The 25317-nt window shown below is 38.0% G+C and overlaps 1 protein-coding gene across 2 annotated transcripts in view; it reads left to right on the top strand.

Annotated features, from left to right (window-relative positions):
- ASZ1 (ankyrin repeat, SAM and basic leucine zipper domain containing 1) overlaps positions 1 to 9248 on the top strand; it is a gene marked incomplete at both ends in the record, with an annotated part of 40744 nt that extends 31496 nt beyond the window's left edge. Inside the window, 3 exons of one of the 2 annotated variants that reach the window (XM_080936103.1) lie at positions 5193 to 5298; positions 6059 to 6172; positions 9096 to 9248. In XM_080936103.1, the coding sequence (XP_080792229.1) occupies positions 5193 to 5298; positions 6059 to 6172; positions 9096 to 9248 (373 nt within the window). Of the gene's footprint in view, positions 1 to 5192; positions 5307 to 6058; positions 6173 to 9095 lie in introns of both variants that reach the window. The other variant, XM_080936104.1, reaches the window with a different exon arrangement.
- Positions 9249 to 25317: the final 16069 nt, after the last annotated feature.

Here is a 25317-nt window from a genome sequence, read left to right as displayed (position 1 = left end):
TTTGGGCCTTGTATTTCTCCTTCACTCTCTTCCTTTCTTCTTGTGACAGGTTCTTCTGTAACCTAGTCTAGTCTCTGACCCTCAGTCTTCCTGCCTTAGCTTCCCAAGTGCAGGACTATAGGTTCAAGCCACCTTTTGTTATCTAAGCACATGGCCATTTGCATTTTCTCCCAATATGGATGTAATTGAATGTCACAAAATATTACACTGAGTGGTCACTTCTATAAACGTTGATGTATTGTTTTCCTTTGATTCACATGTATTAGGAGCTTCCCTGTTGGTTTCTAATTTGGATCAGCATGGTAACTGAGAACAGATAGGATTGAGCACGTACTAGAAAACCTGAAAGGCTTTTTCTGCCTTTTAACTTACATGATTAACAACTCAGTTCATTTCGTAAATATTTTTGTATTTCAGTATTGCCTGTATTTAAGAATAAACACATACATTTTTGAAATCCTAAGTCATTCATAATAATTGTTTTCCTCCAACAGCTTGGTAACTTTGAACATCTGTTTAGCACTTGCATCAAATAGCTATCCTGGGAGGCTTTGTGTGCCATAAGCGAGTCCTTGCCAGCCATGCTGGCGTCACTTAAGTAGCTTTCTGAGTTTCACAGTGTAGCTATGACTCAAACCATTTTCTGTATTGTCTTAGAATTCCTTCCAAGAAACTATTTGTGTAATACTGATTTCTCAAAACCGATACAGTGGTCCATGTTATAGATACTCTTCCCATTCCTTGCTTCCATATAAGGGAGAACTTAAGTATTTGTTGTAATCATTTTTAGGCAATACCACAGCTCCTAAATATTTTAAATTTTGCATGATGAATGATATTAGCAGTGATGTTTTTTATATCTGCAAATTTTCATAAATATTTCTGTTGATTTCATCATTGACTCTAGTAAGCAGTTTACAGGTTCTAGGTAACCAATTTGGAGATTGGAATCACCATTGTTACTTATTTGTGTGATAGTGGAATTGTCTATATGAATGTATTTGTAGGCTTTAAGGAGCCAAGAGAGTGTAGAATCATTAATGGCTCACCTATTAAAACTGTTGAGTCTATTTAAAAAATAAAAATGTCAGACACTTATTCCAAGAATTTGACCTTGTTAAATCACAGACTGTGTTTATATGATTATAAAGGCAAGGTTTTGCTTCCCATTTGTTCAAAGTCATCCTTTAGAGAAGAAATTAGTCATGAAGTCATAAGAAAACTAACAGAAGAAAAAGTTAAATTGATTGATTATAATCTCCTAATAATTTTATTTCAACAATTAATCTTCTGATTTATTTTAAGATACTTCTCATCTGTGTGTCAAATTTCTAAAATACTCTGCTACAAGAATCCACATACACTCTTCATTTTTTTTTTTTTTTTTTATGCCTTGGCATGTTTGTGACATTTAAGATTTCGATTTAAAAAATGGTTTTGAACAAACTAATCAGCATTCATCAGTTCCTCCTCAAATGTTTTCTTTGAGCTCTGAGCTACCAAAAATCCACTTGGATATGTCAAACCGTCTCAAAATTAGGTTCATCAAGAAACTACTAAATCTAAAAATTTATATAGATCTAATGTTTTATATAAAATACACTGTTTGTGTCTGTTATTTCTAAACATTTTTAAATTGAAATTTTTGAATAACAACAGAGAAATGGTTGGCTTAGATTGCATAAACATGATTCTTCCATTATTAATATCATTTTGAAACTTAATGCCATGGAAAAAATCTTGACAGTATGTTAAAGGCACAGTGTAAACTGGCATGCTAAAGATAATATTAGTTGTGGAAATACTGGAAGAAACTATTAAGAAAATATCCTGGCAGAAAATAGTGCCACTTATTATCTTTGTTTTAAGTTATTCTACAAGTGTATGGTGTTCTGTTTATAATCCTTTAACCATAAATTAAATTTTATATTAATACTAAACTTCAAAATGTTAAATTATAGCATATCCTGCTTATAAATGTTAAACATCAGTCACAGTGAGTGGACTTCATGATCATTCTTACCATTGAAGAGTTGCACTAGCTTTCTTCATTGTTGCTCTGAGAGCAGACTAGAGAAACTGCTCTAGACTAGGACATGCTCCTCCATGGCAAGAGAGGAGAAATGAGGCTGCCAACCAGCAGAGACAGGCAGTTTGCTGCAAGAGCATGTCTCCTAGGAATGTTGGAAGCTACACCCAGACAGTCTCACACAGCGCTGCCCCTGAGCATGAACTGAGTAAGGACAACACCAGCATACATGCTGATGTGGACGAGGGAAGGTTCCTAAGGTCTCAACCTGCCAAAAGAACTACAGGCAACTATGAATGCTGAAGGAAAAGAAACTTGTTAACTTGTTACCTAAAACGAAATGGTCACAGCTAATCATATACAACACTGAGCAGGTTTGAAATATATATACATAACAATACTCAATGAAGAAAAAGCACATAAATTTGAGAGAAACCAAGGAAGGGTATGTGAGAGGGTTTAGAGGAGGAAAAGTAAAGAGGAACATTTGTAATTACATTATAATTTTCAAAAAAGTTACACAGTCTTCTGTGCCAAAATAGGTCACGTTGTCAATCCTCTGTCACTGGGGAACAAGGTAGTCTCCGAAAAGAACATAGTGTTCTCTCTCTCTCTCTCTCTCTCTCTCTCTCTCTCTCTCTCTCTCTCTCTCTCTCTCTCTCTCTCCCACATGAGTTTAATCAAATAATTTATCTTACTAAACCTCTGCTTCTTTCAAATCTTTAAATGCAAACAAAAATCTAGTGCTGCATGCAGAGTTCTATAGGTTGTATATAATATGGCAGTGTTAGATACCATACGTATGTAACGTGAATGGTACTCACGGGAGCTGTGATGTATATAATTTACCTGTTGCCATTCAGTGGCTCAAAAATTCTATGCCAAAATAAAGGCATAGTATTATGATTATAGTATCTCATTTACTTTAATATTGCTATATAAGACAATGTGGAAGGTTGAATAGAGATAACCCTGTATTTGACTGCTTAGTTACCATGGAGTAGAACTGTTTGAAAGGATTGTGTGTCACTAGGGTGGGCTTTGAGGTTTCTAAAGCCCACACCAGGCCCATTGTCTCCCCCTTTGCCTGTGGATCAGATTGAGGAACTTTCCAGCTCCTTCACTAGAACCATTTCTGCCTGTGGGCCACCATGCTCCTTACTATGATAATGGACCAACCTCTGAGACTATGTGCAAGTGCCCAAATTAGATGCATTTTTCAATAAGGGTTGCCTTGATCATGGTGTCCCTTCCCAGTAATAGGACAGTAACTAAGATAGACACCATGACCAAGGCAACTTTTATTGAAGAAAGCATTTGGGAGCAGGGCAAAGGCATGAAGGCAGCAACAAGTGAGAGCTTACATCTGCATGCTTGAGCAAGATTGGCACTAGTCCTCTGAGCTCTCAAAGCATGTCTCCAGCAGTGCTGCTCTAACAAGGCCACGCCTCTTTAGTCCTCTAAGATCCACCATATGGGCCTATGGGGCCATGCTCATGCAAATTACCATATTTAATAAGACTAACTTTGTGTGTGATACTGTCTTATCTTCACTATGTTCCTTATTGTCTTCAGAATAAGTGCTGATACATTTATATTAGATAATATGTCTATAGTTTTATACTTGTTATCATTTGATATTTTGGATATTAATTCTCAATGGATACTAATCGATGAATCACCTGTTGAGTACTTATTGATAGTAAACAAATTTCAAGTATCAGAAGAGTGCTAAACACTAAGTTATATGTGTGCTGTGTACAAATATTACATAGACAAAAATCAACACAGGTAATCACTCTTGTTGCTCTCTGTACTCTCCCCTTTTTTCTAGAGTAAAAATTAGGTAAAAATCAAGACACAATGAAGAAAATTATGTATTTTGATAACACTTTTTTAAAATACTATTTTTATGAGGTAAATAATGTAGTAAGATCTTTAAAATATGTGTTTTCACTTTAGTTTTGAAAGCAACTAAAAAGATGGGGTGGAACAAGCCTTTAATCCTTGTACTTGGGAGGCAGGCACAGGAAAGTCAGGAGTTTCCACATATCCTCAGCTAAACAGTGAGTTCTAGGCCATGTTAGTCTACTTGAGACCAAACACAAAAGAGAAAGGAAGGAACCATGAAGTCAGTGCCTGGATAGAGTTACTGCTCTGAATTTTGTTTTTCAGCCTAATAGGCACCAAGCGTCCTTTTCACGAAAATGCTGTATATTAGTAAGTGGCTGCAGAGAATTGTTCATCTTAGTTTCACTAGAAGATAACACTGTCTTCTTGGGTGTGTTTTGGGTTTGGGTTGAGTTAGGATTGGTTTTTTTGAGACAGGCTTTCTCTGTATACCCTGATGTCCTGGAAATCAATCTGTAGACTAGGCTAGTCTTGAACTCAGAGATCTACCTGCCTTTGCCTCCCAAGGACTATGATTAAAGGCACGTATTTATGTTACTTTAATTCACAACAATCCCCAAGTAAAATTTGCACCAAAGTTTTACTTTCTCCCTTCCTGGTTGAGCTCCTTTAGTTGTCTTTCATTATGAAAAATGGAACATGCTTTAGACGGTGTTAGTTTCAGCCAGTTACTACTACTTCTGCATGTTGTGCCTTAACTGGTCCTCTACTTTTATACTTTTAACCTTCCAATCTTTCTGATCAGAACTTCATTATGTAGATGGAAAACTTCTTCTAAATCCTTATTCCCACCTTAGTATGTAGTACTGAATTAACTTTCTGTTTTAGATAGCTCACCTATTAACAAGTCACCTCAGACACTGATGAGAATAAAACAAATAACTCATGTAAAAATAACCAATTCATTATTCTCCATGATTTCTACTCTAATATTGGTTCTTTACTCTTCCTTTTTTGTGTATACCTCCAAGTTGAGATTCTTGAAGCAAGGATCTTAACTCAGTGGCAGACATTGTCCAGCAAGTACAAAGTCCAGGGTTCAATTTTTATACCACAGAAACTATGTAACACATAGGAGTGGTAAAGAAATTCAACATTCTGGGGACTTAAGGCGTAGTTTCCTCTTATGTTTAATGCATATTTTATTTTCAATACATACTAGATAGTAAATAAGTTTTTTTAAGTCTCTTTACATATCTAGGCAGAATGATATACATTCCTTTTAACTGGTTGCTGTTTCCTTTCTTTTTAGTGGTGATGAGTTCCTCAACTTTCTTTTGAAATTAAATAAGCAGTGTGGCCACTTAATCACAGCTGTGCAGAACATTATCACCGAGTTGCCCGTAAATTCTCACAAGGTATTTCAGTAAGAGTTGCTCTGTGGAAGATGTGAGTGTGGACAGTCAGGCTAGATAAGCTCATGATCACCGATAGGCAGTTCTGATCCGATGAAGTTCTGTCGGTGGTTCAGCATGAGATCTGAAGTGATCCATTTAAATATTCTCTTCCCTCAGCCTCAAGCAAAGGGGTCAGGCAAGCCTGAATCTAAACTGTTCTCTGTGTTGAACTTGTCATTTGTTGGTACTGATGATTTAATTGATTAAAATAAAAACTGTTAGGAGACCCAAGTGGAAGATGAAACAAAACAGCATGTTGAATAGTGATTGAAAATTATATTGACATATAGTTTTTCTTGATTATGGAAATTTTAAATAGATACTGATTTACAAAAGCAGACTTTATTGAGTTTTTGTTTTTCCTGTTTGTCTATACGAGAGACTCTATATAAATTTTTAAACAACTTTGTTTTTCTATGGTTAATGTATAGTACCACTCAAAGAATCATGTCATTTTTAAATTTTTGAAAAATTATTCACCACAAAATCACTAATATTAATTTCTACATGTAAATATGTATTTAGGAAATTCATATAGCAAGCTAATTCAACTATTTGTATAAAATTACTGACTAATTTTTGTTACCAAGATTTATTCTGAACAAAAAAGTCAATTATATAATTTAATCTTATAGAGTATCTGATAATCTTTGTGCATATAAATTATGAAAGACTAGTTGCACTTTTTTTTTTTTAATGTAACTTTTGGAACCACCAACAGATAGTACTGGAGTGGGCTTCTCCCAGAAATTTTACATCAGTTTGTGAAGAACTGGTTAGTAACGTTGAAGATTTAAAGGAAGAGGTCTGCAGACTGAAGGAGTTGATTCAGAAGGTTTGTGTTTACAGTCAACATTACCATGTTGGAAATGGGCCGGGGTGGCAGGAAACTTTCTTAGCAAGGTGTTGGAAAGAGAAGCAGTTCTAACAAAGACAGCCAGTAGGACACATGGAGGTCTGGTAAAAGGACAGTTCCCAAGGGAGAAAGGTATATAAAGAAGGGTGTGTTGAGAGGACACATGTGCTCCTCATCCTTCTCCTTGCACCCAGATGACAGTCTTTCTGTAGTTCACGAAGCATAGCCTCGTGGGAAAGTGCTTATACAGCCCCTTTCAGACAGTCCGGCCAGATGGCCGTGGACCACAAAAACAGCGATATCTTTGGTAAGAGTTTATTCCCAAACTGTATGTGCAGTAAGTATCCTATACTAGGCCAACACTTTAATAATGTGGTATGTTTATTTTCTATAATTCGGGGTATATTTCTATAATTCCGGTTGGAGTATAATTCAGGGGAAAAGTGTTTAATTAGCACATGCCAGGCCTTAGTTCAATTCTCAGCACTGAAAAAAATAATGTGAACCCAGTGGAAAATAATTGAAAACATTTATTCACTTGTTAAAGATAGAAATTACACTATTACTTATAACTTCATAAATGTAAAAATGGCAAATGAAATCCTGACTAGCTCTGCTAATGAGGTAAGATTGGCAATGAATTATTATTCCTATTGGCTAGACTATATATCATGTTTTATAATTAACTGTTTGTAGAATGTGAACATTTTTATTGTATTTATATTCATATAGGAGCGGCATATGTCTGGATTTAAAGGAAGGTTGTTTTTCTACTTTTAAAAATGTCTATACCAGAGTGCAGACTAATGAAATAGCCATTATTGAAGTTAGAAAATAAAGGGAAAGACAGAGTTTCCTTTAAAAAAAAAATTACCTCTGAGTCTCTATTGATTGACTAAATAAATTTGTTGTCTACAAAACTTTTGTGACACATCTGATTTTTATAGTTTCAGCCTAAGGTTCATTTAATATTTTCACCAATATTTTAATCAAAAGAATTTAAGAGCAAATTTTATGTTCAAGGTAAATTTGTCATCTCCCTTAAAATATATTTAATCAACAGAGGTCTTTTAATCCTCACAAAGTTGTGAGGCAATTCTGTTAGTGGAGAAGCAGGGGAAGTGCGTCTCAGCTTCAGAAAGAGCAGCTCCTTCAGTGGAAGAGCTGTTGTAGGACTTGTGCTTCCTGTGACGCTGGTTCCTTCAGCAGAAGCTGAGCCTGCAGGTATTAGAGCAAAGCTCACTCATCCTCACTTCCTTCATCACAGCTACAGCTGAAGGAGAGTGGGAGTAATTCTACTCAGCATGGTATTCTTCTTGAGAACTTAAGGAAAAGTAGAAGACGTGTGTAGAGAAGTTTCTTTGAAAGCATCGCCTTAAGTGTAGGAAATACCTAAAAGCATATTTGTAGCAGGAGTGGCTACTGATTTGGTCTTTTAAACTAAAGCCTGGATGTGGTGAGGCAGTGAGACGTGGAGAGAAAGCACCCACAGTGCCCTGTGTCAGGTAAAATGAAGAAGCATTGTTGTAAAACTTCCTGAACCTAAAACATGATACAATTAGCTATCACAATAGTTCATTTAATAATACAGACCTGTGAAAAGAACCATCATCTTTTTTTTCCTGTGATCCTTCTTGACCAAGAATTCAACTTTCTATACAATAACTAGCCTGGAAATATATTGGTTGGCCTATAACAATAACAAGTATAGTTCTTTAGTTAGAAAAGTCTTTTTTTAGCAAGTTAATAGACTGATTTTTTTTAATTAGTCATACATGAACAGTTTTGTTGTAATGAGATTTTACTCAGAAAATCTGGAAGGATTCCAGTTAGGGGACTATATTGTCATGCTTACTAAGTTTTTGATAGTTTAAAATTTACTAATAGAAACTTTGCAAAGAAATATAGAAGGTCTCACAGATAAGCATTTCGGTAACAAAGCGAGGATAGGAGAGGTCAAGGCGAGCCTTTAACACCACATCATTCTCTTTCAGACCAACACACTGACAACTCTGTCAGGAAGGGTCATTGTGTAATAAGGGAATGACTGCCTCAGGATTCAGTAAACGGAGCATCAGTGTCAAAAAAGAATCTGTTGCTGAATGAAGCCATTTGGAAGTTAAACCAGGATTACACTCTTAATGAGATTAGCATCAGAATCCATTTTTGTACTATAAATTTGAAATTAGTTTTGCAGACTTCTAAAATTAAATATTTACACTGTAGAATTTCAAAGGCATTATTCCTACTATTGTTGAAAATATTTCTATCGCCACTCCAGCTCAGGATGTCTCTAGTAAATATCACTCTATGAATGTGTCCAGTTCTTTTTATCTTTTAAAGATCTTTTGCTTCCTGCTTATTCTCCCTCTCTTGACCCACTACAGCAGCCATCTCTCACCTCCTCCCACCCCTGACACACACGGGAGGGTTCCTCATGTGTCTCTGTGGGAGTTTAGAAGCTGTCTAGGAAGACTTGAGACATAGTTGTTGCTGCCCTTACAATACACTGCCTTCTGATGTTTGCCAACCTTCTGTTGTAGACTTGCCATAAGAATGGCTCTGTCTGTTATGGTATACTAATTTAATTCAAAAGGAAATAAACTCCAATTGTTATACTTTATAGATGAAATAGAGCCTTTTAAGGAACATTGTCTCATGACATTAAAAACACCGTTTTTAAATGTGACCATCTATAAAATTATTTATCATTAATGTAAAAGTAGCAATCATCTATGAAGGACACTGGTAAAGACGTGCATGTTCACATTAAATCTCTCATGAGGTTTTCAGTTTCTTCCATCTAAAACTAGTGAATTACTATGAGCTTTTTTTTTTCAAAACAAATGTTTTCATTTTTAGTATGCTATCTATTAACTCTTGTTTTCAATTCTAAAATTAGATGCAGACTGAACGGGAAAATGATCCAACTCATATCCCACTAGTAGAAGAGGTGTCGACGTGGAAGACTGGGATTGTGAAGAGGTCGGCAGTTACAGCATGTGGGTTCGGGCTGCTGCTTTTCATCTGCAAGCTAACTTTCCAGAGAAAGTAGCACTAATAGTTATTAAGTTATGTATGTACATCTTATTTAAAGTGTGCTAGCATTGCCTTTAATCATTTGTGGTACAACATAGCTTTATTTCTTTGCCTATACTCCAAGGAGAAAATTATGATAACATAAAGGGTAGTTTTTCTTTAGAAAATGACTTCAGTTTGAATTATATAGTTTATTACATTTTTATGTTCATTTCAATCAAGAAATAAATTATGGCTAATTCTTTCATTTAAACCTGACTAAATCACATGCAAAATAAATGTTTGCTATTCTTTACATTCAGAGAAAGTGTGTTCATTTGTCAAAAAAAAAAAAACTTGAGTATTTATGAGGAGTTTATAAGTTGACATTCCTTTAGGCCTCATTCCCTTTCATTGTTATATAATAAAGATCATCTTACTTTTTTATTTATATGACTTAACTAGGAAAATTAGTAATTAGTAACTTTGAAAGTGTTAGAGAAAACAATATTAAAATATGAAAATCTTTATAAGTACATTGGAAGAGCATTTTAAATGAATAAAAAGAAAATTAAGAAATTATATATATTATATATTATTTATATATATTATATATTTATATATGATTATATATATATTACATATATATGGCACAAAATATTTTCGTACTTTATTTTTGCTAAGTGTTCTATATATAATATTTTAGAGACATTATGAAGTAGATGGCATTTGGTATATAACTTCTAATCTCTAAAAGTAAATTTTAGTTTTTGAACTGAAATACTGATGCCCAAATTTTAAAAGTGAGATTGACCATCAGGCAGGTCCCATTGAGCAGGCAGGTGTTGTCTTGGAAGTTACTTGATTAGTCTGAATAAGGAAGTATTTCTGTCTGTAGAACCACTGTAGCCTCCTGAAATCAAGTATCTGAAAAGGAAGTAGCCTGCCCCTCAGTACAACCTGTGGTGTGGTACAGCTGCCCGCTTTTAGCTTAAATTTATGTGAAAATTGTAAACAGAAAGCACAGGAGGAAAAGTTGTAAGTTAGCCAGAAAGGGGAATGTATAGTTGGGGGCAAAGAACACATAGTTGCTGAGCGATTAAAGTAATGTCACCTCACAGAAACCAGCACAATAGGAAGAAGAGGCATCACAGGTTCCTTGATCCAGACCCACCATCATTGACTGGGGGGACCAGTATCAAAACCTCATTTGAAAGAGTTAGCTTTGAGAATGCAGCACTCGGGTACCCAGAACACTCGAACAGCCGGCAGTTCAGCCCCCCCCCCACCCTTAGAGACCCCTGCAGAGATGGGACAGGTGGGCCTGGCCACCGCCTGAGCTGGGGTGGGTGGGGCAGGCCTCCAGGTGCTCACTTACATGCCTGTTAGGTGCTCACTTGATGTAGCTTCCTTTTCATCATTAAAGGCATTTTCTAAACCTGTTGTAAAAAATATTTTAAAATTCCAGCACCGGGTTCCTTCCTGCCTTTGACCATTTCTGTCCCTGATGAAAGACACACACACACAGCCTTACATTTTTAAATATGCCTTAAGCAGCACAGTAGCTGGACAGCTACCTGCCCTGATCTTGTTAGAATCTACTAAATTCCTACTGAGAACACCAAATTATCACTTACTAGTTACTGTGTTCTATCTTGGCTAGTTTTGGTTTTGTTTTGTTTTGGGTTGGGTTTTTTTTTTTTTTTTTTTTTTTCTTTTGGATATTCTCCGTATTAACATTTCAGATGTTATCCCCTTTCTGCCAATCCCATCATCCCCACCACCACCCCCCCACTGCCTCCATGAAGGTGCTCCCTCTCCCACCCTCTCTCTCCCACCTCAGCACCTTGGCATTCCCCTACACTGGGAAAATGTGCCTTCTCTGGACTAAAGGCCTCTCCTCCCACTGATGCCAGAGAATGCCATCCTCTGCTACATATGTACCTGGAGCCAGGGGTCTCTCCATAAGAACTCATTGGTTGGTGTTTTAGTCCCTGGGGTTGCAGACCTTTTCAGCTCCTTCAGTCCTTTCTCTAGCTCCTTCATTGGGATTCCTGTGTTCAGTCCGATGGTTAGCTGCAAGCATCCTCCTCTGTGTAACTATGGCTCTGATAGAGCCTCTGAGGAGGAATCCATATCAGATTCCTGCCAGTAAGTATTTGGTGTCAGTGATTGTGCTTGGGTTTAGTGGCTGCATATGGGATGGATCCCCAGGTGAGGCAGTCTCTGGATGATCTTTTCTCCAATCCCTGCTTCTCTATTTGTCCCATTATTTCTTCCCATGAGTGTTTTGTTTTCCCTTCTAAGAAGGACTGAGGCATCCACCTTCTGGCCTTCCTTCTTTTCGAGCTTCATAATTTCTGTGAATTGTTCTTCATAAAATTGGACATAGTACCACCTGAGGACCCAGTTATACCACTTCTGGGCATATTTCCAAAAGAAGCTCCAACATCTAGCACATGTTCCACCATGTTCATAGCAGCCCTATTTATAACAGCCAGAAGCTAGAAAGAACCCAGAGGAATGGATACAGAAATTGTGGTACATATACACAGTGGAGTACTACTCAGCTATTAGAAACAATGACTTCATGAAATTCCTAGACAAATGGATGAAACTTGAAGCTATCATCCCAAGTGAGGTAACCCAGTCACAAAAGAACACTCATGGTATGCACTCACTGATAAGCAGATACTAGCCCAAAAAGCTTAGAATACCCAAGAAACAATTCACAGAAATTATCTTGGCTATTCTTAACCCAATTAGGCAGCCCTCTAAGCCATGTGCTCTTGGTCCAGAGGCCATGACAACTCTACTTCTCTCTCCCGTACCCCCCTTCTCTGTTTTTCTCTTCTTTATCTCTATCCCAGGAAACCTACCCCCTCCTAAGTGACCAATGTCTCTTCTCCCCAGATAATAGCTGCTGGCATCTTTATTCACCAATCAGAATTAGTCTCAGTACCAGAGGCTACCTGTGAATTCCAAATCTTGGAGACAGCAGAACAAAACCTCAACATAAACTGTAGCTGGATATTTTCATGTATAGATTGTTTGTGATAAGACAGTGAAAATTCTAAAACTACCTAAAAAGTTTCCCGATTTTAGCATATGTATGTATATATGTTAAAAGATAATATATGAAGCTTAGGTAAGTTATAGACAAAGTAAAATGATTGTAAAGGCTTTGCTCCTAAAAGTATTTCAATTAAATTCTAATTTAAGTGAATTAAATCAATTTAATGTGATAAATCAGGAATTTAAAAGTTGAAAAGGATATTGTCCCCAAACAAAGCCAGTCAGATTTTCAAATACCAAAATTAAAATTCATGGGAAATGTTATAGGGCCAGAATTTATTTGATCTTAACACTATGATGCCGGTTAATCTTTAAGAACTTCGATAACCATGATGACCTCTGCTTTGCACTCCAAGTCCCTCTGTCACTGCTTATTAACCTGTGGCTTTGAGGGTGGGACAGGGTGGGATTTTCTTGTTGGCACGTCCACTCGTGAGTAATGCATCCACTTCAAATGCTAACAAAAGTGTTGCACTGGACTCACGTGACACATTTGTTACTTATAGAGGAACTAATTCAGAAGTTTTGAGCAGTCCTCTATTTCTTGGCCTATAAATGCAGATTGCCTTGTCAGTATCCTAAACTAAACAAACCTGTTTTAGTTCAGCGGGGGGTTGGGGGGGAGTATTTCCATAAAGAAAATTTAAGACTGGCACCATTCCTGGGCTCAGTCCACTGGGTAATATTTGCATCATTTTCTTTTCAATGGACTGTTCATGATTATTACATGAATTTTCTTCCTTTTCTTTCTTTCTTTTTTTTTTTTTTTTTTTTTTGTTTCTTTCTAACATTTTAGTCTTTTCATTTTTTCAGCCTATGTCTGTTGTTGCATGTTCTTTCACAAGCTCTAATCTGCTGCTGGCCTCAGTGTGAACAGGGAGGCAAGCACAGAGTTCCTGGGTCTCTGCCCTTGTTTAAGGTAGTGAGCCTTGCACAGTTTCTGGGTCTCGGCTTCCTCGTATTGAAGACAGATTGACTCTCAAACTCCGTGCTCCGGAGTAATGTCATCCTAACAGTTAGTCTGCAATTCTGAGATTCGAACAGAACCTTTAGATTTGATGGTCACTTCATTGCACCCTTGGCAGGTTGTTGTTGTAGAGATACTACCTGAGAGACCTATTGTTAATGCTTCGTTGTTTGCAGTATTTTACAAGCTATTGTAGCATTACTGTTTAGTATGTATACTATAGCTCCATATATTATATATTTCATAAGTTATCAGATTAACTACTATTACTGTTAACAGAAACATGTAAGTGTTAAGAATATAAACTTTAAAAAAAATTGTAAGGCCTACAGGAGTGAATTGGGCTGGTTTGGATTGGTTTGGTTTGGATTGGTTTGGTTTGGTTTGGTTTGGTTTGGTTTGGTTTGGTTTGGTTTGGTTTGGTTTGGATTGGATTGGTTTGGTTTGGTTTGGTTGGTTGGTTGTTTTGATGCTTTGTTTTTGTTTTTGTTATTTTGTTTGTTTTTTTGTTCTAATTTTCCACAGTGTGGCAATTAATTCTCTTCTCTTTCCTCTCCGCAGTAGTCTCAGCCCACAGCTCTCCTACAGAGCCATTCTGCAAAAACAGCTTAAGTAAAGGAGAAACTGGCAAATGTCCTTATGTGTGGAAATTTTAGAAAAGATGTAGGCCAAATTTAAAACCGAATTCTCATCACAGATTTAAGATTTATTCAATTAAACCAATTGGTGGAACTGCATGTACACAGCTTTTTCTTCTGCCAATATAAGGATAATTAAAATAGGACAGCAAGAATTCTCAGTGGTAAGATACATAAATGCCAGGTAAGTAACAATGTTCCAATGAACTACCAGGCTAGTGGTAATAATACTGTTAACAGTCAGGGTTTTCTTTAGCAAGACTAAGCTTAAAATATAAACAGAAAAATTTTAAGTTCCCCAGACTTTAAATCAATTTCTAGATAAGGTAGAAATAATAGCATAGAAAAAATCAAGTGTATTTATTATTGTTCTTGGTGAAGCATCCGGAAATTCATGCAAAATGTGCTACCCAAATTTATCCTTTAGGAATAAAAGGCAATTCTTACCTGTCAGCCAATACTTTGAAAGTTTCCTCTGCCAAAGGGAGCCATGTTTCCAAAGCATGGTTGTTTTTCTAAATGAAATTATCAATGAAATGACTCCCAAGAACATATTGCTAGACTAGAGATCAGCGCATTGCTCAACTCTCATTAGAGAAGCTTCTTTCTGAGGGCGATAATTAACACAGAAATACAGAACTGGATGATGTGCAGAGAGAGAGACTTCAGGGTGCTCAGGCTAAACAGGATGTCTGCCTTATACCCCTCCCTCCCTCCAGGATCCATGGAGAACAGGGGGCAGAAAGTTTGTAAGACCCGGAGCTGGTGAACAATGCCAAAAACACAGAGTTTTCCATACACAAAAGGAAAAGTTAAAATAAAACAGAAGGTGGAAAAAGCAATTGAGGGAGACTTCTAGTATTCAACTTTGTCTGTCACGTGCACCCCACACCCCTGCACCCCAGACACACAGACACACGTGACAAATAGCAGTCAATAAAGATTGTCACCTCTAGTTGAGAATTTAGCTTATATCAGTGACTTAGCTAATTTAACAAAAACCTCTATTTGAATAAATACATTTAATGAAACCAGGATTATAAAATTTAAGTGGATTAAAAACATTTTTTTCAATACCTGGTATGTGAAAAAATGTGATAGACACTGAATGAACAAATGGTGGTGTGTGTAGTTTCTGTTGATATTAGTTCTAATAAAGTGTTAATTATAATGCTTTACATGAAGACATATTCCACACGTGAAGCCAGAATTGCCACATCACCAGTGGCATGTTAAAAATATTTAAAGTCTCTTCTCCTTTTTCTCCCTCTGCCTCTCCTTTGTCTTTCTCTGTCCCCTCCCTGCATGATGGGAATCAAACCCAAGGCCTGCTATATGCTAGGCAAGTGACAACCTAAAAAAACTGTAAATACTCTAAACTGACACAAATATATCAGAACCCATAAGGCAGCACTCAGAGCTCAAGTGAAGACCAAATTACCTGATAAGGTGTTTCCTGTTTCTCCTCTCCCTTTCATTCAACTGCCTGAACTCAGAGGCAGAGTCTCCATCAACTGCAGATCAGAAACAGCAAAGTTTTCTCTACAAAATCTAAACCATCTGTGCTCTTGGAGCCAGCAAGATGTACCGTAGGTCATCACACGTCGACCCCACTCCATTTTACCTGCCTGTTTGCCCCTAATAACATTGTAGTACATTTTCTCTATCGTCTCAACAGACCCTCTCTACGCCCCTTGCATACGTCTGCACCAGCATGTGCAGTTTTTCTGCACAGATTACAAGTATTTGTTAGCTAGAATCGTAATTGTTCTCTCCAGACTCTTTAACCCTGCACCTCCCTGAGGGGTCACACCCATGGACCACCCTTCACCTGTTGGTTAGATTTAGCCAAAGAGGAAGCCCAGCAAAATAGCTGGTGGGCATGTGATTTATTTCTTCACCTGGCGTCCTCCCCACAAGAGTTGCTGTCTGTGTCCCTTCTCTGACAGGCACAGCTCTTCCCTTGACAAAGTCTGTAAGATTTGCTCCTTCTGGCTCCCAGGCCCTCATTCCTTCCCTTTGCCCCTTTGGGCCTGGGAGTGGTAACAGCTCCTTGGCTCACACCTTCTTAAAATGTCTTTGTAAATCAAACCATCTTGAATTATCCTGCCATCTGTTTCCAGGTGAGAGTTTGACAGAATTCCTGCTATATGGGTCTTAGAGCACCTCACATTAATTTACAGGCTTACTAGCAATATGTGTGTTCATTCCCGTCACAGCAGACCAACTGTTCATATCAATGGGCCTAAAACTTACCCTGCCTGTGGCAGTCCTGAACGCGGTTTTGCATTTTTCTACTCACTAGTGAGATGAAGCCTCTCTTGTGTCCACAAGCCATTTTCCTACACATTGCATATTTACTTTCGCTTAGGTTTCTTCTGAACGGTCTTGCAGTATCTGAAATGTATATTCCTCAACGGTTACACTTAGAGAATCTTATCCACTGCCTCAGTGTGTGAGAGAGGACCTCACTGTATTGCCCAAAGTGGTCTCAGATGCCTCAGAATCCTGCCTGGCTCTCAGTAGCTGGCACTCCGTGTGGCTACCACACACACTCACTGCTTTGTCTGTGATGATCTTTGTTGGCCAAACCTTTAAACTATCTGCCTATATTGTCTTTTAATTATACCTGTAATGTTTGTGTTCTTAATATGTTTTAATATGTTGTGGTGTGAGATGTCAATTTAATTGTATCCATTTACCCCCGGTGAGATAATTTTCACAGCAAACTTGTCATACATTGATCTGCTGATACTTGAAGAATTTCTACTCAGATGTTCACTGTGGAAAATAAAAATTTCACCTCTTTCCATTTCTTATGCTTATTTTCTTAGAAATTTAAGCATTTGATCCCATAGTTAATAATAGTCTTTGATTGATCGTTTGAAGATTACACTTATATTTCATCACTGAACATGATGTTCTTTTCAACTAGTTAAAATAGTTCTTTCTATTGGATTCATGTAAGGCATTTTATATGAATATATACATGCATAGTTTATGTAAATGCTGAGTGTAATCAAGTATTTATTCTGTTTATTTTGAAGTAATCAGATTTTCCCTTGGCTGTGTTTATAGATTGAATTGCATTGACGTTTTTAGATGCTGGAATATTTTTTACTTCCTGATTAAGATTTATACATATCTTTTAATAATTTGCGCCTATCTATCTGTAGTAAAAGTTACTGCATCATACTAATCTAGTTTTACTGTTGCATTGACAGTACTTTAGAAAGGTTAATTGAGTTTTCTAGTTTCTAAACCTTACAAAATTTGCAATTATTTTCTTTTCTTCCATTTGGAAAAACTGCATTCAATGCAAACTGAATACTTTTTTCTGTTTGTTTTTTAGCTAGTTTATTCTTACAGAAACTTGTATTATTTGCTAATATCCCAAAGAACATTAGCTTTGTTGATTTTCATAATTCATCTATGGTTTTCATTTATTAATATATATAATTATGTTATTATATTTTTCTGGTGTCCTAAAGTTATTCTGTTATTCTTTTTATAACTTTAGGGAAGTTGTACAACTCACTATTCTACATTTTTTTCTAATATAAAAATTTAGAGCTAACATTTTCATTTAATTATGTCATACTGTCTTATTAGTAATTCATTTAAAATGTTAGGATTCCTATTATGGATTCCATTTTCATCAAGGATGTATTTAGAAACATTTTAACATCCCTCAGCATGCTTTTCCAACTGTTATCTTGCAAAAGAATTACCTAGTAATTCATCCCTGGGTTAATTAAGCTTTGAGATGAAAATGGGCTTTATAAAAGAACAATTCTAAGCTGAATATGATGGTGTGCCTGCGGTACTAGCACTCCCTTTGTAAGGCAAAAGCCAGAGGTTCGAAGCGCAAGCACAACCTTTGCTACATAGCAAAATCATGCCTCAGAAAAACAAAATAGCTGAGCATTTTTACATACCTCAGTACCTAAGCAACTTTTAAATATATCATGAGTATTTTCAAGACTTTAGTGTGCTTTAGTTGTGAAGAGCGTGTCTTATGCACACTGATTATATGACATTTCTTCTTCGAGTCTTTTTGTAGCCTTTCTAAGACACCTTTGCTTCCATGCTTCCTCAATATGCAAACTATACATGATGGCAAAATCTGCTTCCCCTGCTCCATGCCCTTGCAGTACAACGGCAGACAAAAGTCTTTTAAGTTTTGTATCAAGGTAGGCAAGTGTATTTTTAAATTTTTTTTTATCAGTGGGAGGTTAACAAAATACAACTTGAGTAAAAGCTTAAGATTTGGTTGTACCTTCGGATTACTCTCCTGCTGCTTTTGATATAGTTTACCACATGAACAAGTTCCAGTAATTTAATAGATAATAAACAACTATTACCAAGCAATGTCTCATAGGCAGATGAGACCATCAGACAACATTTCTGTTCCTGATGGAAGTGCAAGAAATGAGCTGAGCTAGACTCTGACGGTGCACTTGTTCTATTAAATTTTGCTGTGATAATTTAGACTGCTATCTTGGTGATTTTAAATTATTATCGCCATCTAGGTGAAAGATACCTTTGGTCACTGTGTGAGTCATCCTTTTATCACAATATTTGCCTTAAAATCGAATTTGGTTCTAATAGTTATGCTTTAATAGTTACTTTGTCCTTGAGCTTTAGTATTTGTTGAAATAACATAACAGGGGTTTAGAAGGAAGTTTATCTGCCATTCTCTGACATTAAACAGAGAAAGTTTAGTTCCTTTACATTTATTGTGATTATAGATGTATATTGATATATATATGGTTTATTTTTGCTCACTCTTTCTTTAAAAGGCTTTTCTCTTATTCTACCTTCTTGTCTGTCAGTTTTTGACAATTTTATTGTTCCTTCTCTTTTGTCCCTGCTTTTGTGTAAATTTTTGTGTGACTATCCTTAAATTTTTAACACAATCCCAAATAAGTCTAAAAGGAGACAGTCCCTCTACCTTTCCCTTAAGATTACAAGTGAGAAAGTCCTAGCTTTTATCATTCTCCTCTGCTTCTGGCACCCCCTGGTGTTTTAGGAACCAACAAATATTTCAGTATCCTCTGTGGGGTTCCTGTTCAAATCTGTTGTCCATATTCTAATTAAAGTGCCTTTCTTTTTGTGTACCACAGTCCTTCTCAAATATCATGATAAATGTCTTTATTAATACACTATTATTAACAAGTTCGAGTATCAAGTTTTCTTTCTGATTACAGTTTTATAGGAAGCAAGCTTCCTACCTATAATATAAACATTCCAGATTGTTTTGCTGTTTTTTTTTTTTTTTTTTTTTTTTGACAGTATCTCGACAGCTCTAAGCCTTTTGTATTTGCAAGTATGTTTTAGAGTCAGCAGCTCAGGGATTTCATCTCCACACGAAAAGCATTTAGATAAGGAGGTGCTGAAGATTAAGCAATTACAGTATTAGAGGATTTTGGTGGACACAAGAGAGAATGAGTTTGTTTTGCTTGTGGGAAGAACGTGAATGGTTGTGCCAAAGGGAACACTGGAAAGGGTGGGAGTTTCTAGAGATAGTGCCATAATATCTTCTATTGTTATTTTCCTATCAAAAAGTAGATGGTATTTCTTGCCCTCTGAAATCTAGACGGGTCCTGTGCCTGCTTTGATGGGATCCAAATGCAGTTCCTAACTAGCTTGCCAACATTTACATCCTCTTAGTCTTGTGCCAGCCCGTAAGAAGTCCATAAGATGCAGAGGGTCACAGAATTGCTAGATCTATAAGCATAAAAGCCACACAGGCCCTCTGGTTTAGTCAAACTCAGGTGAGTCTAATCCCAGCCGCAGCTATATGGAGGACACCATGAATAACTCACGAAGCCAAGTGTAGTCCACAGAGCTAGGAAAGGTGTGCTTATGTTTTCAAGCACTGAACTTGGAAACATTTTGTTAGAAGCAATAAGAAACTGAAACAGGTATATATTTTTTCATTAATTATCTAGCATATTAAAGTATGTATTTTTGACTTATTAAAATACAATTAAATATTACTTCGTAGTACTCCATTTTTACTCAGTGCAAACGTTTCCTAACCTCCCTTGAGACTTCTCTAACCTAGAGATCTTTACAAGAATATTGTTTAGTTTTCAAGACCAAGAAGTTTCTCTTACTCTAGCTCTTAATGAGTTTTCATATAATTCAGTTGTAATCATGAAACAACCTATGAAGGACTGACTCTTAATTTGTTAATGCTTTAACCACCCACTGCAGAGTACATCAGTGACTAGTTCACATGTACTTTATAGAAGGTACGTGCTGCTCTTGCAGACTCTAGTGTTGTCTGCCAAATTCAGTTGGTTGCTCGTGCTATTGAATTCTCTGCAACTTGGTGAATTTTCCTGTGACTGGTCCTCTCAGTTACTGAAATAAAGAGTGCTGACATCTCCAATTATAACTGTGAATTACTGTGTTATCTTTCACTTTTGTTAATTGTGCTTTATGTTGAAAAGCTATTGTTTAGTGTATTACATTTCAGATCATTACTTATTGGTGAATAGGTTGATATGTGATCATTGCATTATATTCTCATTGTTCTGGGCAACTTTCTGTCTATAACTATCTACTTTGATAATGAAAGGTCAAATTATTCTTTCTTTAAATAAGATTTACATCATTTATCTTTTTCTAGCCTCTGTTTTTCTATCTGTAAAATGTCTAGAAATAATTTGTTGTAGAGAGCTTATAGATTGATATTTTGTGTGTTTTTAACCACTTTTTAACAGTGTTGCCTTTGAACTATGTTTTAATTAATTCTTAAAATGTCAATCCTTAATTCCCTCCCTCTTTAAATTGTACCCTTTTATATGTTACCTCTGCATACTACATAAACCTGATCTGACAATTTTATAATTTTGCCTTCCAACTATCAAAATAATGATTAACTGAATGAATGAATGATATCAGAGTGCATACATGTGCTGTGGCACATGTTAGAGGGCATATGTGTGCTGCGGCACATGTGTAGAGGTAACAAGGACTACTTTCCAGGGTTGATTCTTGACATCACCTCGATTTTGAGGCACGGTTTCTCTTTTTTCTGCTACTGCCTCCTGTCTCACTGTAGGAAGGCTGAGATTACAGGTGCATGCCACTGCCATGACATCAGGCCTTTTATATGGCATCCAGGGATCAACCTCAGGTCATCAATCTTATACAGCAAGGGCTTTTTATTGGCTAAGCATCTCCCTGTTAACATTAAAAACCTAGAGAAGGCTACTATACTATATTCACATCAACATGTATCATTTCTCTTGCTTTTCCCTTGTCCAAGTTTCTTTTTGTCTCACATAGAAAGTGTGTGTGTGTGTGTGTGTGTGTGTGTGTGTGTGTGTTTATGCATGCATACTGGAACACCTACTTGCACGTGCACACAATCGTGCAAGTAAAGGCTAGGCTGCAAGGGGTAATTCTGACGTGTTGATTAGAATCTGCATGTGAGCTGAAGGTCCTGTTTCCCAACTGGTCCTTGATCAATCAATAAAGATGCTAATCGCCAATGGCTGGGCAGAAGGAGGACTTCCAGGTTTCCATAGGCAGGCTAGAAGACACAGGAGGAGAAAAAGAAAACCCACCATGCTTCAGTGGGAGAGCGATCCACCAGTCATGTGAGGTCTCAGGAGGTATGATCATTGGCCTCTCCCGGAACTGGGCTTAGTGTAGCAGGCAGGAGATCAGAAACACAACTAAACTGAGGGCAGATGTAGGGTTCTGAGCAAGGAGAAAGTAACGGGGAAACTAAGTTGAGGGCAGATTTTAACATGTTGACCTAGGAGTGAAAGTAAGGGCATGTTAACCACAGGAAACTTAGAAGTGCCCAACCACTGAGCTAAAAAGCATAGTAAAAATAAGTGTGTGTGTGTGTGTGTGTGTGTGTGTGTGTGTGTGTCCGTGTGTCGGTGTGTGTCTGTGTATCTTTCATCCATAGATCCAAGGTGCCTAGTAAGCCGTCTGCCTGGAACTTAAAGCAAGGTAGTAGAAACACCATGCTACAGTAGACCTTGATTTTGAGACTGTCTCCATCAGGCCGGGCATGGTGGTGCACGCCTGTAATCTCAGTAGCTTGGGAGGCTGGGGCAGGATTGTGCTTGAGAGAATGTCTTCATCAATTACAGTCCACATTATTATTATTACTATTATTATTATAGATAAGCTCTCTCACCGAACATGAAACTGGCCAATTCTGCTAGGCTGGTGGACCAATGAGATCCAGGCATCTCGCCATCACCATGATTACATATATGACCACTCTTTCTGTTTTTGGATGGGTACTGAGAATCTAAAGTCAAACCTGTCATGTTTACACAGCAAGCACTTTACCAACTGAGTGGCCTCCTGGGCTCACCTCAGCATCTTTTCTCAATATTTCTCTTCTGCTTGAAGAAGCACAATTAGCAATTGTTCTCTCATGTTTCTAACAGTGGATTCTCTTTGTTTTCCTTTATCTGAGTACATACGTATTTGACTTGTGAAGAATATTCTTAGTGGATGCAGAATTCTAGGGGAATGGCTCTCATTATGTAATACAGTGTTCTTCCTACCTCCTTGTCCTTTGTAATTCATAAGAAATATGAAGTCATCCATATCTTTCAAAAAGATTTTTTTTATTTATATGAGTACACTGTAGCTATCTTCAGACAGGCCAGAAGAGGGCATCTGATCCCATTACAGATGGTTGTGAGCCACCATGTGGCTGCTGGGACTTGAACTCAGGACCTCTGGGAGAGCAGTCAATGCTCTTAACAGCTGAGCCATTCTCTGAAGCCTACACTGTCATCTTTGTTTTCTCTTCATCATAATGAGGAATAATGAAATATTTGCCATTACCAGTTAGAAGCATTTTTCTTTGCACTGTATTTTTATCGATCTATCTTCTTTCTTCTCAGTTTTGTGGTTTGCCCGTGTTCTGGTTCTTGCTGGGACTTCCTATCGTCCATTTGTCCTTTGGTTAAGAGATAGTTGTAGGGGGCTAGAGATGTGGTCCAATGGTTACAAGTACTTGATCTCTTCCATCCCCCACTCAAGTCAGAAATTCCACCTTGCCGGTTTGGACTGTATCTCAAACTCTCTTCTCCTTTAATGGAGAAAATAGACTGACTCATTTGGCTAAAATGCCATACTGAACTTAAAAGCAAACTAACATTAATCTTGTTTTGGAAGTTTTGGGGGGCTGGGTTCTGTATATTGTAGTTAATTTTATGGCCAATTCTGAGATTTTTTTTTCATTGAAGAAATATTGGATGTATTGTGTTCTACTTTGCAAAGCTACCACCCTCAAGTGGATGCTGGTCTTCAACAGAAAAAAAAAAAAAAAAAAGTGGGATATTCATGGTATCTTTGTAGAGATCATATCACATGTTTTCTTTCTCTGAGGGGTACCTGGGTAGCAAATAGCTTTGCCCAACTCTGCACTTCTGTGTAAGATCTCTCTTGGGTTTAGAAGCATAAGTCTTTTGGCACCAATTCATTGAAATACACACTGAGATTCAAATGTCTTTTCCTTTGGTTAAGAGATGGTTATAGGGGGCTATAGGTGTGGTTCAGTGGTTACAATCACTTGATTCTCTTCCAAAAGACTAGCATTCTGTTCCCAGCACAAATGTCAGGTGCCTCACAACTATAACTCCAGCCGCAGGGAATCTGAAAACTCTGGCCTCTGAGGGTCCCTAAGGTCATGTGCACATACCCACATGCAGGCACACACACACACACACACACACACACACACACACACACACACATGCACACACACACACATACACACACACAATTTAAATAATAAAAATAGAGTCATGCAGTTGCAGAAGTAACTTCATTTTAAAAGGGTGGAGATAGTCTGGTAGTAAATTAGTTCTCTTCTCTGCCCTGGGAGATTAGACAAACAATGGATCTAACTAAGAAAATAGACTGACTCATTTGGCTAAAATGCCGTACTGAACTTATAAGCAAACTAACATTAATCTTTTTTTAGTTGGGGGTGCTGGGTTCTGTATACTATAGTACATTTTATGGTCAATTCTGGGATTCCTTATTGAAGAAATACGAAACTCAGACACTAAACTGATAGATATAAAGCACTCTGGATCCTGCCTTTTCTTCCCTCACCCTCTGCTAGAACTGGCGTGAAGTGTGAACTGTGGCCTGCCATCCACTTATTAACTCTCCTTTGCTGTGGTCATTTCTGATGAAAAAAATACAAGGCTTGCCTTGAACATTTTCCAACTACCTGTCCAAGGGCATTTGAGAGACCAGATGTATGCGAGAGAAGAGTTGGGAGCCTCTGGGAGGAAGAGATGCTGTATGAGAAGATGTAATAGGTCATCAGTGGCTAGGGGTGGGGTAGGGAGAGAAGTAGAATCAGAGATCTGGAATAGACCAGTCATCTGGTCCAGACTGCCTCCAGACAGGTCAGAAGGGGTGTTTGGGTGGGCCTTTCTGCACATCTGGGTTTAGCCTTTCTTGAACTTTTTTAGCCTTTTGCCTTTGACCAAAACTGATCTGCAAGCATGTGGCGCTTCCTCGTGAAGCTCTTTGGGGAGGATTTAATTGGCTCTAAGGATGGTCCATCCCTTTTCTAGGAGGCCTGTTTCAGGTTTAGGTCATTCCATTGGCCTCACCATCTACTGAAGGGCAGGTCTCCTGGCCATATAATTCCCTGGGTGGGGAGGACAGGACGGGATCCTAAACCATGGTCACACTCTATGTTTCTAACAGCCCTGGAGCTGTGAGGACATAGTGTGCTGGGATGGGTGGGACTTGTGAGCTGGAGTTTCAAACGTGGTTGACGTTTTCGTTTTCCACGGTGGAAGCATGTAACCTGCCTACCTTCCCCCCAAATTGCATCTATTGCCTGGTTTTATTTACTACTGGAAGTGAAACTTCAGGACTTCAACAGAATGGCGGGCAAAGATACATTTTAGCTCCTTCCTCTACTTCCTTCAGGAAGAAACTGGTGCCCATAAACTGAGGTGCACGAGGTAATGCTGTTGGGGAGGCGATCCCGGCCCTCCCCTGTCAGCATGCTGCGCTCCTTCTCCGAGCCCAGTTCACCCCCTCCCTCGCCCAGAGAAGACGAAGCAGAACTTCCCCTGGGTCACAGCCCAGTGATATGGAGCTGCTCTGGCGCGGAGCCCTGCTCTTCCCGAGTCGTGGGTGGCGCGGTGCTTGTTTCCCTCTCCTCCCTTTCCGGACCCAAAAGGGGATGTATCTGGGTCAGCCTGGGAGGGGCCGGACCTGCCACGGACAGCGAGGGGGAAGGGGGTGGCGATGACAGCATCTTTCAGGTTTTTGGCATCTCTGGGCTGTGCCTCGTCCAGCCTCTCACCGCTTGCTCGGTGCTGGGCGATAGCTGACATTCTGGCGAATCCTGGCCCAAGAGGTGGAAGATGCGGGTGGGGTGGGGAGTACCGTTATCCTTC

Source organism: Micromys minutus (genome assembly GCF_963924665.1).
Source record: "Micromys minutus genome assembly, chromosome: 23".
NCBI classification, from domain to species: Eukaryota; Metazoa; Chordata; class Mammalia; order Rodentia; family Muridae; genus Micromys; species Micromys minutus.
This window is presented reverse-complemented; position numbering and strand designations above follow the sequence as displayed.